Genomic DNA, 13,308 nt, shown 5'->3' with positions numbered 1-13,308 from the left:
TCTTCACTCTCCTCCTCATACTACAGACGAAGGTTCAGGAGGAGATAAAGGAAAAACTAATCTCTCTTTTTTTAAAAAAAAACCTCTTAACGTCCCCCCCCTTTTTTTTTCTTATATCAAAAAAGATGTTAATGATTACTGAGCTGGCTGGAGCTTTGAATAGGATCTAGATATACGCTGCAACACACTCACTTGTAATACAGTCCAATATGGTAGTCGTCATAACACCAAACAATATACTAGGGAGGCATGCAGATAGATTGGTAGGAGAGTATATGAGCTTACCATTAGCCTCACTTTGCAGTGCCACAGGTAATTCTGGACTTGATGGCCCAGGCAGTCCAGGTATACCAGGCAGTCCAGGCAACCCACGAGCACCAGGCAGTCCCGGCTCACCAACCATGCCTTGCAGACCTTGGGGTCCAGGTGGGCCTTGTGGACCTGGAGGTCCATCTTTGCCAGGTGGTCCAGGTAATCCTGGCTCTCCACTAGATCCTGGCAAGCCAGTCTTCCCAGTAGAACCTCTCTGGCCTTTGGATCCAGGAGAACCTCTGGAACCTTTCCCGCCTTTTTCACCAGGTGGTCCGATTGGTCCAGTTGGGCCCTTTTCACCTTGAGGTCCTGTTGGTCCTGGTTCACCTTTTTCTCCTTTTTGTCCTTTGGGTCCAGTGAGACCAATAGGGCCTTGGGGACCTCTGTCACCTTTGGAACCTCTCGGACCTGGTGGGCCTAAAATAATTTGAACATGTGAGGAAGGTTAGATAATGAGGTCAGTTTAACACAGTACATGGAAGTGCAAAGCATTATAGTAGGTAAGGACATATTTGCAGTAGAAGTTTAAACCAAGTTTTTATAATTATTTTAAAACATAATGGTTTTCCCCAAAGAACTGTGGGAAACATAATTTGTTGTTGTTGCCTTTATTACAGAAGAAACTAGTGGGAAACTAAATTTGGAACCTAAATTGATTTAAATAAGTAGATGATTGGTGCTTCTTTGCACGATCAGGGTTATCTAAATTTGCTTTTGATGTGGCTAATTTGGGCTGTTTACATGAATCAACAACCCATCGGAGAATCTATTTATTTCAGATGATTCTTTTATTTACACTTTTTAAAAAGGAGTCCAAGGCAGCGTACATGATCCTCCCCTTCCTCTCCATTTTATCCTTACAGCAACCTTGTGTGGTAGGTTACGCTGAGAGTCAGTAAGTGGCACAATGTCATCCTGTGAGCTTCATGGCCAATTTGGGACTAGAACCTGGATCTCCCAAGTCCAATACTCTAACCACTGTAGACACAGGCTCTAGCACCCTCCTGCTCATATTCCCTAGCAAATGGTATTCAGAGGTATATTGCCTCTGATATTGGATATAATATATAGCCATCATGACTATTAGCCATTTTCAATTCATTCCAACCTCTGGTAAATCACAAGGAAATCTGATTAGCTACCAAGATAATCCTTGAAACACAAACACTCCAAATTCCATGAACAGGCAATACCTTTATTAGGTATTAATAATGCACAAAATTGTTGGTAAGCTTTCAAGGTCTTCAGGTCTCTTCATTCTGTCTTCACTTGCTTGATCTGGAGATCTTGACAGTTTGCCCATAATTTTATGCAGATTAGGTTGGTCCTAATATATATATACACACACACAACCAAGCAAAAGAAGGAGGAAGAAGAGACAAAAGTATGTAATCTCATAATTCAAGGTCTCAAAATGAATGAAACTACTACCCATGCAGTATCAAGGAAGACGGTATAAAAAACAGAATTGCAAAAGAGAAATGCTAAAATCCCTGGGTTAAGTCCATTGTCACACAAGTAGTGTCTCTCCTTCCCTTTGCAACCTTCAGAGGTTAGTATAGCATTTCCCAACCTGTCAGAATAGATTTTGAGGGTATGTGGATGCCTGAGTAGGGTGGATGGAAATCCCAGCACAATCTCATGGCCCATTCTTGACCTTTTCACCAGGGTTATAGAACTTTAGTGTTACATCTGCACTGGCCCCATTGCTTAGAAGCTCAGAGCAAAAAAAGGCCAACGCTAGAGTATCAAGATTCATTCTGTGTCTTTCAGTCTGGATGACATATTTGTTTGCTTGTTTTCAATGTTTACGGGTCCATCTATGTAATAATTGCAGTTAGCTTAGAGCTTAGTTGGGTTAGGAAATAGGAGACTGGAAACAGCAAAGATTGGTTCATATTAATTGATAAAAGACATATGAGTAGATTAAACCACATTTTATATTTTGAAATGCTTGAATCAACAGGTTTATGTATCAGAATCCACCACAAATAGGCCTTGTACAGTCTAAACACCAATGCCAATTGATGCTAGATTACCACATATAATATGGAGGTTAGTATAGCATTAATACCAGCAACTTCCAATAAAAGAATGTGGGTTTGGCATTGTGGATCTTGTTTTATATCATTGGGCTTATTTGTTGACCTGTGATAAATTTTGGGCTTTTCCACTTAGAGTAGATTTTTCACCTTGGTAAATTTTGGAATCTTCCTGTTTAGATACTCTTTTTAAATAGATGGCATTAGCTTCTCAGAACATTAAAATGTATAGGGTTCCTCCCACAGTTATGGCTGTTAGAGACATCTGGCGTATGTTATGACAGTTACATTTTGATCCATTTTCTCATGCTAAATTGACTCTATGGGGAAACTCAGATTTAAAAATTGGTAAGAAAATGTTTTTGTGGCAAAATTGGACGGATAAGTTGATTTTTACCTTCGTTCAACCACTGTGTATTGATGATGAGCTTTTGACATTCATACAATTTGCCTGCTATGGCTGAATGGCAATACTTGCAACTGCAACATCTGTTAGAATCTAAGTTCGGCTTGCCACTTTTGTAGCTTCAGAGTTTCCTTCACTTATTGAGGTTGATCAGTTATATCGACCCACAATACATGTTTATAAATACTTATTATAAATACGATACACACAGTCTTAAGCAGGAATGGAATAGGGAAGTGGACTGTCCCATTTTGCCTATCAATGAATTGCCACTTTAGAGTCTGTATCTGAAGCATCTTTTGTGAACCGCCCAGAGAGCTTCTGCTATTGGGCGGTATAAAAATGTAATAAATAAATAAATAAATAAATAAATCTAACAGATCTCAGATTATGGCTTATTCAGCAAAACCTCTTGTTCTGTGTCTAATGGTCTGTCCTGCTTTGACTGTAGCAAACTCTTAACTGCAGTGAAGTCAGCAAGCATTCAAGCTTACCGGTGGTTATCCAATGGGATTCAGGCTACAACAGAGGTGGACTAAATCCAGGCAGCAGTCAGACTAAGTCAGTCAGACTAAGAGGATCAGGCAACCATAGGAGTGGTCAAGGTAATAAGCAAGAGGTCAAACACAGTAAATCAGTCAGATACTTTATGCAGTCCAGAAGTAGGGTCATTAGGAAGTCCAAAAGGTCAGGAAAAAGCATCAATCACAGGGCACAGTTCAGGAGAAAAGGTACACCACACAGAGGCTGAATGGATGATGTTGTTCCAACACTTGCTGGGTTTCCAGTGAAGGCTTTTAAGGCCAAAGCCTGCTGGACCCAACCAAGAGCTCAGTTGCAAGAATGCACAGGATCACTACTAGGTTGTGGCTTGAGGCAATGACAAACTTGGCAGTCAAGGGGTTCCTCAGCCTCAGAGGCAGAGTCCCTTTCTTCTGACAGGGATGGCCCTGAAACAACCTCCCCAGAGGGATCAGGCTCCTTTGGGTCTGGTGGCAGTTCCTGGTGTGGGGTGCCCAGTGATTCTGAGGCCTCTAGCTCAGAATCAGTACGAGAGTGTAGAGCAGTACGACAATGGAACCAGTTACCTAGGGAGGTTGTGGGCTCTCCCACACTAGAGGCATTCAAGAGGCAGCTGGACAACCATCTGTCAGGGATGCTTTAGGGTGGATTCCTGCACTGAGCAGGGGGTTGGACTCGATGGCCTTGTAGGCCCCTTCCAACAATGCTATTGTATGATTCTTCCTCTGAGGAGGACTGCTCCAGTGGGGCATGACATAGAAGCCATAGCAACTCTTTCTCTAAGGGTGAATTGCTGGAGGTAGAATACTGCTAATGCTTCTTTTAACCATATGTTTTGGCAATGCTCAATAGTTGCCTCTTTTTAGTAGGAGGTAAACTTTGTATTGAGGCCCAGTATTGGGCAAAAGGCGAGATACTAATAATAATAATAATAATAATAATAATAATAATAATGATGATGATGGAATACTTTAATATTTACTGATGTACATCATGGAAAATCATGGAAGACGGGAGTGGTGCCGGACGACTGGAGGAGGGCTAACGTTGTCCCTATCTTCAAAAAGGGCAAAAAGGAGGAACCTGGGAACTACAGACCAGTCAGTCTGACATCCATCCCTGGGAAAATTCTGGAGCAGATTATAAAGAAGTCAATCTGTAAACACCTTGAAATCAATGCAGTGATTACTAGAAGCCAACATGGATTTGTCAGGAACAAATCCTGTCAGACTAATTTGATCTCATTTTTTGATCGGGTAACCTCCCTTGTGGACTGTGGGAATGCTGTGGACGTCATATATCTTGACTTCAGCAAAGCTTTCGACAAAGTGCCCCATTATATTCTGATTAACAAACTAGCTAAAAGTGGGCTAGATGGAACAACTATTAGGTGATTCACAGTTGGCTACAGAATCGGACTCAGAGTACTTTTCAATGGAACCTTCTCAAACTGGGGAGAGGCAATGAGTGGGGTACCGCAGGGCTCAGTCCTGGGCCCCGTGCTCTTCAACATTTTTATTAATGATTTGGACGAGGAGGTGCAGGGAACGCTTATCAAATTTGCAGATGACACAAAATTGGGTGGGATAGCTAATATCTATATCTAATTGGGTGGGATAGAAACAAACTTCAAAGTGATCTTGATAGGCTGGAGTGCTGGGCTGAAAACAACAGAATGAAATTTAATAGGGATAAATGCCAAGTTCTACATTTAGGAAATAGAAACCAAAGGCACAGTTACAAGATGGGGGATACTTGGCTCAGCAATACTACAAACGAGAAGGATCTTGGAATTGTTGTAGATCACAAGCTGAATATGAGCCAACAGTGTGACATGGCTGAAAAAAAGGCAAATGCTATTTTGGGCTGCATTAATAGAATTATAGCTTCCAAATCACGTGAGGTACTGGTTCCTCTCTATTCGGCCCTGGTTAGGCCTCATCTAGAGTATTGCATCCATTTCTGGGCTCCACAATTCAAGAAGGATGCAGACAAGCTGGAGCGTGTTCAGAGGAGGGCAACCAGGATGATCAGGGGTCTGGAAACAACTCAGCTAAAAACCTTTCTGTTCCCTATAGCTTTTAAATATTGAGTTTGTTCTGACTCTATACTGTTTAGCTTCACCCTACCCAGTGCCTGTTTACACTTCCCTGTGCCTGTTTGCATTCTCTTTCCCTCCTTATTGTTTACTACAACTTTATTAGATTGTAAGCCTATGCGGCAGGGTCTTGCTATTTACTGTGTAATCTGTACAGCACCATGTACATTGATGGTGCTATAGAAATAAATAATAATAATAATAATAATAATAATAATAATAATAATAATAATAATAATAAGAGAGACTGAAAGAACTGGGCATGTTTAGGCTGGAGAAGAGAAGATTGAGGGGAGACATGATAGCACTCTTCAAGTACTTAAAAGGTTGTCACACAGAGGAGGGCCAGGATCTCTTCTCGATCCTCCCAGAGTGCAGGACACGGAATAATGGGCTCACGTTAAAGGAAGCCAGATTCCAGCTGGACATCAGGAAAAACTTCCTGACTGTTAGAGCAATACGACAATGGAATCAGTTACCTAGGGAGGTTGTGGGCTCTCCCACACTAGAGGCCTTCAAGAGGCAGCTGGACAACCATCTGTCAGGGATGCTTTAGGGTGGATTCCTGCATTGAGCAGGGGGTTGGACTCGATGGCCTTGTAGGCCCCTTCCAATTCTGCTATTCTATGATTCTATGATTCTATGTTTTCTTAAATTAACCCCTCCTAGAAGTTAATGTACTGGCTGAACAAATACATTGTCCACACATTTTTGACAGCTAAAATATTGATATTACAACACTGGAAGGATAAGCTCTCTCCTCCTACAATGCAATGGATTAGGACTTAACAACACTCAACATTTGAACAGATAGTATAAACACTTGCAAATGGATACTTATATGGATATTTGCTCTAGCTTTGTTGAAATTTATGTATAATTCCTAGAAAGCTGTACACACAGACACACACTTCATATGCATGTATTGAAACGAATATATTCAAATCTATGCAGTAACATTATTTCCCTCTTTATGGCTTTGTTTTGCTGAAATTAATGAAGAATTAATTATATAAAAAATAAATACCGGCATTTAATATCTTTTATGTCCGTTTGGACAAACATCCAGTAATTCCTCATATCCTGTCTTTTGTCCTCCTATTCTTACTCCAGTACTAGATCTTTTTCTTTGATTTTATTTAAAATAATGCAAAATGGCTGGGTTTGTTGAATTCTGGGTTGTTGTTTGTGTGAATCAAGCTGCTCTAATCAACCCAGAACCACCTGGAAAGAGAACACATAGACCTGGTTTGCACATAACACCTCCTCCACATGCTCATTGTTTCTACTGTCCTAAACCCCCCTGGGAATGCCCCTGTTATCATTACATCTGAACCCAGACTTAACCCAACAATAAACCAATAGTTGTTCAGGAAAGGGGAAATGAGTGAGCAAGTGGAAACCAACATGATCATTCCGTTCCATGAACACACAAACATGGTTTGTTAACCATGAGTTGTTTAATTGTGCAAACTGGGATAAAATGGAGAAGAGGAATATCATCTAAGACTCCTTGAGTTCCTTGCAAGTGGGAAAAAGGCAGGTCATAAATATAATAATTTTTTTTAATGGTTTGTTTTGGGTTGTAAACTTTGGATTGTTTGAACCATGACTCGGCACTACGTGTTAAACAAGAACTGTGGGTTGTTCATGGGTTATCTTGTCAGGATACAAAGATGGAGGGCAAGAGTGGTAAAAAGAACAACAACAACGGTTCTACATGCCAGTACTACAGCTACGTTGTGAAGTCCTTTGCGGCACATGACGTCATGGCCAGCACATTAAGCAACCAGTCGCTTCCGCCTGGAAAAGTTGCAGTATCAGAGAGTCCTTTTACTCTGTTCTTTTTAGTTAAAGTGGCTCCCAGGTGCTTGGTCTGTAACGTGCCCCCATGCCTCCGTATTAAATCCTGGATGTGCCTGCGATCTGGGCTGGCCCTTCCCCCATTCATTCCTTTTCCTGCGTTCCCATTGAGAGACGTCTATGCACTTCCTGTGTTAATTAACTCTGGAACTTTGTTAATTCGCTTCTCTGATGTGTTGTTAGCTCTAAAACTGCACAGCTCCAGAGCCACGAACAGGGGACTTTGTTAATTCGCTTTTGTGATGTATTGTTAACTCCAGAGCTGTGTAGCTCCAGAGTTGTGAGCTGTGTGAATTGGGTTCTCTAATGTAGTTTTAGGGCTGGTGCGATACTTTTTAGAGTGGGGCTTATTTGTGCCAGTGGGGTGTTGTCATGGGGAGCCAGTATGGTGTGTTAGTTACTCTCCACTCACATTCATTAAATTGTAGTGGCAGGGGGAGCCTGGAGAGAAGTTGGTAACAAGCCTCTCTCCTTGATGACAGTTCTACCCTACTCCACCCTCCACCCCCCAGAAGTATGGCTTTTCTGGCACTGAAAAGCCAGGTTTTAGAGTTGGCTGCTCCAATCCATCATAACAATGATGAAGTGGAGCAGATTTCAGCACACTGCAGAGACAACAGTGTGTGCTCTTCCCATGCTCATGAAGATGAGGCCCTTGTCAAAATAATATCAAAATAAACTTCCCCTTTAAATTTTGCTGCCCCACTGATTAAAGCTTGCAAGCCTGTCCCATAGTTTTGACTTTCCCCCTTCTTTGGCTTTTCAACAATTTAATGGCTTATTTATGTGTAAGAATGTACAGCAGTTTTCATGTTTATTTAGTACCATTTCCTTTTCAATTAACCCGACCAATAGCAAAAATGTAGACAATACAGAAACCTTCAGTTATAAGAAGTCATTTAAAGTCTCTGTAAAACAAAGCCATGTGCACATTCTGTGGCCAACTTAATTAAGGTGGTGACGTGCAAGGTTGGCAGAGATAATGCAGGGACTGTTTATAGGATATCAGACAATCATGGGCAGGATAAACTGAATTTTATGATGAAAATTAGCAATGTGAGTTGAACAAATATGCATGATCATACTGCAGAATGATAAGGCGCAGAACCATTTGCAAAAACAAGTGTGAAAGCAAGTATGGACACTTGGGCAAGTTGCTCTTAGAAATTCTGATAACACCAAGGAGCTTTGGCCAGGCGCCCTTAAAATCCACATGGCATTGCAGCTGTGGAGTGGGAACAGCAAGAGGAAGTGTGGGCTTTGTGGCAGCCATTTGGCTCATGGAGCACACTCCCTGCCCCTCTGCCTTGCCTTCCCACGCTCCAGGCAACCTACTGCAGGCCTCAATCCACCCCTGGAACGACCCTGGCATCAACGCGAAGCAAGATCACCACCGACAGATGGTGGAAGTACGGTGGTGACCTCGGAGAAAAGGAAAAAGTGGTGGCAAATCCGAGACTTTTTAAAGGCACAGTTTTGGGGGAAAGCCCTGTGGTGGCTGTGAGTTGGCTGCTGCATCATATAACCAATGCAACACCACTGCGCAGCCACCTGGGGGTAAATAGGGTGCATAGACAGCCCCAGGAGAGCAATCGCAAAATATGCAGCACCACCAAGAGCAAATGCTTCCTAAACAGGGCAAGGGAAAGACAACTATTGTACCAGTTTAGCACAACGGTAACTGTACTGCCTATGCTGACTGTGCTATGCTGTGCTATTCCATTGGCATGAGTGCCCATTGGCACAGGGCTCCAACACTCAAGCATGTGGATTGCAGGTGACTGGAACTGTAAATAACTCCATCTGGAAACATTCTTTGTGGTCAGCCCCAAGTTTTATTTTTATTTTTTTAAAATAGACTCTATGTGATATTAAGTTTGTAGGGAGAAACCAGTGGTTCTGCCAGGTTTAAGGGGCCCAGACAAGGTGCCCTCTGGGGCCACCTGTGCCCCATACACCACCCTCGCTGCTTCACACAGGCTGTCCTGATTGCTCACACACACACACACACACACACACACACACAGACCTACCTACCTCTGGTGCTCTATCGCTACTGCCCTGCTTTCTTCCTCACTTCCTTCCCCTGTGTTCTGTGTCTTCTTCCCTGGCACTCTGGTTGCTCCTCTCTCCTTCTCCCACTCCCTCCAGCTTGCTAGGAGGCAGTATGAAGTAGCCCCCCCTTTTTTTCTTTTTTAGTGTTTAAAAAATTGCCTGCTGCCAGCAAACTGCCTGCTGCCAATATTCCAGCCGTGTCCACTATGTGGGCCCCATGGAACGCTGGCGAAATGAAGATGGTGGGCTCACGGAGCAGCCTGCCCGTCTGACTAAACGTTAGAGACAGGAAAGAAAAAAGGATGTTCTGTTGTTACGGATATCACAGCACCAGTATGAATCTGCCCATGCTGGATGCTGACAATCCACCTGTTTCCAGGGAGCAAAGTTATGGGGTGCTGGACTCCAAAGTGCAGTCGTAGCAGAGCCATTGGGAGAAACAAAGAAGCAACATACAGCCAGTAGTATTATCAGACAGTACCTAGGCTCCATGCCCAAAGAATTATCCAGACCATTTCTTACCTTGCAGTATCGTGAAATTTTTAATGAGCTGGCCATGTTTGGAGTCTACCAGCTTCATTTCTTCCATTATTATTGATAAATTGGCTACTTCAGTATCTAATCTTGCCCTCATCACATCCTGTTGCATGCTAAGAGCAGTAGCATCCAGGCGAATATTTGCTAATGAGTTGTTCATAAAAGTCAGCTCATCTGTATGTTTACTAAGAGTATCTGTGCATGTTGTCCGGACATCATTGAGATTGCTAGTTAGTGTCCGCAAGTGAAGGGCAGTGTAGCTAATATTACTAATGATGCTGACAATATCTGTCTCAAAGGTATGAAATTGGTCTTCTTGCTGGTTAAACTTGGCAGATGTTCTGTTTTCATATTCTTTATGGTGTTCCTGGAGCTCCTTCAAACTTTGTTCATTGGCTTGTGCAATAGTGGTGATGTTCTCCATCTGTCCGCTGAATGAGCTAAGCTGACTGCTCATTTCCTCCAGTGTATCATTATTAGCTTTGGCCAAAACTGAGTTGTTGGCTGCTAATCCCTGCAAATTCTGCACTTTCTCTTTAAGCCAGTCAGTGTCCTTCCGTGCTTGAACAGCAACCTGCTGAAGGTTTTCAACGTCATTTTTGATTCTTTGGATCGCTTGACTTGTATCATCCACAGATCTCTGCAATGCACTGATAAGATCCCTTTGCTGAACTTGGGTCTGATTTAGGTTGTTTAGATTCATGATGACTACATTATGTGAATGCATTTGGCTTTGCAAACTTGTCTGAATGTTACTTGTGTCATGCTGGAGATCATTGATGTAGCCATTGTAGGCTTGCAGAGTTTTGTTGACACTGAGGATCATGAAAGCATTGCTATCCAAAACGCCTTTCATTTGGGTCTGCCGGTCATCTAACACATTACCAGTCTCTTGTAATTTCTCCAGTGTATCTTTGTTCTTTGCCGTTTTCTCTGAAATCTCATGAAGTTGCTGGCGGAGGGCCAGAATGTCAGCTTTGAAGCTTGAAAGTTCTGTGTTGGTGCTCATGGCTTTCTCTCCAGCTTGGTAATCTGAAAAACAAAAAGAAGATGAAACATTTAGTGAAACATTTTTCTTTATTGTTTAGGAGAAGAATTACAGCTTAACAGAGTTTGCTATATTATAAAAAATAGGAACTCCTATGCAAACTCGTAATTCAATTGATGAGACACACTAAAAAAATATTGGGCATAAGACTCATTTTTAATTTCCCTGGAACAAAATGACCATTATGTTGGCACTATTATGTGAAGACACAATAGTCTCTGGGCCAAGCACTTCTCCCCTCACCCCTTTTCTTCCACCTCCCACTGCACATCAGCTTTGGTGCAAAGATACTGGCTTGTACGAGGTCAGAGTTTTCTCTTATGTCTGAATAGGTGAACCCTGGCATCATGTCAATTAACAATCCAGGAAAATAAGTCAGAATATGACTTATTTCCTTATTTCCCTCCCTTTCCCCCGCGATTTGTTAACCAACATTAAGCCAGTGTTCGTAGATCTGATATAATAAAAACTCAGGCTTAATACGAGCGAGAATCTTGGCGTGAAGCTGGTATGTAACAGGGGAAATACCTTTCCAAAGGTTTAGTTATGGGCAGTAAAAGATTTAAGATAAAACATGTTGGTATTTTTTTGCCCCACCCACTATTGGAACGTGCTCCTTGAGAGCTTCTCTAAAATTGAATCTGGCCCCTAGGCAGAAATAAGTTCTGCACCCCGATCTAGACCAGTATTGCCTGATCTGAGCGGCAGGGAGCTCTCCAAGGTCTCATAGAGGACTTTCCAAGTCTTGCTCCTTAAAGATGCCAGGGGCTGAGCCTTGGGCCTTGTAAAGCATCTGAGCTATTTTCCCTCCATTCTCTATCTATTATATTACAATGTATTTCAAAAGTGGGAAAACAGTCTAGGCTGGGGGGGGGGGGAGCAATATGGTGCTTGTGGACACCCGCAAAGCTCCCCCGGGTTTTAATACACATACATGTATTTGCATATATCCACAGCAATGAAATGCCTATATATGGAAATACAACTTTCTGGCAATTATATATAGTGTTGCTATTTGTCCACCCAATTCCTTCCCTTGGTATTTTTCCTCCATTATCCATCCCTAGCCTTCTTTGTTTCTTTTACTAGCCCCAAGACTTGTTCTTTCTCTCTCACTCACCCCTTTATTGTGCTATTTCTCTCAACCCCCAGCTGCTAGCCTCACTATTTATTTCCCCTCAACTCTTTTGACTAGCCAGGCCCCCATGACAGTCATTATGTGACTAGCCACATCCTCCATGGAACATCACCATCATCATAGTGCCAACAGCAGTTTCTCAAATTCACAAATCTGCTCATCAGTCCAAAAAGGATGGGGACCCATGGTTTAGGCCCTGTCACCAGGCATAATCCAGCCATTTGCAAGTCCCTTTGTTTTCAGAGGGAGAGATAACCAAAGGTTTAATATGAAACCAATGAAATCAATGGGATTTAAAAGTGCTTAACATCAGCGGTACTGATTCACAATGAATTAAGGAATGGATGGAGCTAGCAGAGAGATTTTTTTTTACCAGCTCTCTGGCCGAAATTCTGCATGCCCTGACATCCATTCATTTAGATGCCATTCCCACGCATTTCAGCTTATTTGCAAAATAAAATAGGTTGATTGGGATTGACTTGCCCAACACTACCCAGAAGGCTACAAGGCTGAACAGGAATATGAATCAAAGTCTGAATCCAGTGCCATACAGAATATTACACTGGCTACATGCATATAATTATGTATACAATGTATGTAAGGATTTGATATACAGCCAATCAGAGACTATCCAAGGGCTACTAGAGTTCAGAATAACCTTTGGCTAATAGCACATGGCACAAGCTGGGTTTCAAGCAAGGAAGCAGGCACAGAACTTTTTCTCCTTTCTGGGACTACATGCAACAGCACAGGCTGAAAACTACAACCTGGGAATAGGACTGAAGCTACACCTAGACACACAAAATTGCCTATCTAGGCAAAAATGCAGGGCAGCCAAAGCATGGGAGGTGAGGGTCGCCTCCTTGCTCCAGCCAGCCTGCACTGGATACTTGGCAGCCTCCGACTTCGGAAGCTGCCGACTATCAAGATAGGATAAATGAAGGGAATACAGCACATTTATAAGTTAATTCAGTTGTATATTTAGTTACATTTATAGATATGTTTTCTGTAGTAGTAGTTGTTGTTTAGTTACCTTCCCCTAGAAGTTGTATTAATCAACCTTTCTTCTTATCTTTTTATACTATACATATTTACATAACCAATGGATTGATAATAATTGTTAGGGGATTGTTTGTTTGTATTCATCTTTCCCCACCCCCTTTTATTTCCCCTTTTGTAGCACTTTAAATAATAATTAAAAAAACACCCAGAGAGCTTTGGCTATTGGGTGATATAGAAATGGAAAAAAGAAGAAGATAGGATTGCGCCTTAGCTGCCAGGGACATC

General features: G+C 42.2%; 1 protein-coding gene across 2 annotated transcripts in view; it reads right to left on the bottom strand.

The window, feature by feature from the left end:
* The window catches only part of COLEC12 (collectin subfamily member 12), a 99,883-nt gene that overhangs the window by 8,396 nt on the left and 78,179 nt on the right, over positions 1–13,308 (bottom strand). For both annotated transcript variants that reach the window (XM_063130608.1, XM_063130609.1), the window contains 2 exons: positions 9,821–10,867; positions 286–729 (listed from right to left, as the gene is read on the bottom strand). In XM_063130608.1, coding sequence (XP_062986678.1) covers positions 286–729; positions 9,821–10,867 — 1,491 coding nt within the window. The remainder of the gene's footprint in view (positions 1–285; positions 730–9,820; positions 10,868–13,308) is intronic.

This window comes from Elgaria multicarinata, chromosome 7 (assembly GCF_023053635.1).
Source record: "Elgaria multicarinata webbii isolate HBS135686 ecotype San Diego chromosome 7, rElgMul1.1.pri, whole genome shotgun sequence".
Lineage (NCBI taxonomy): Eukaryota > Metazoa > Chordata > Lepidosauria > Squamata > Anguidae > Elgaria > Elgaria multicarinata.
This window is presented reverse-complemented; position numbering and strand designations above follow the sequence as displayed.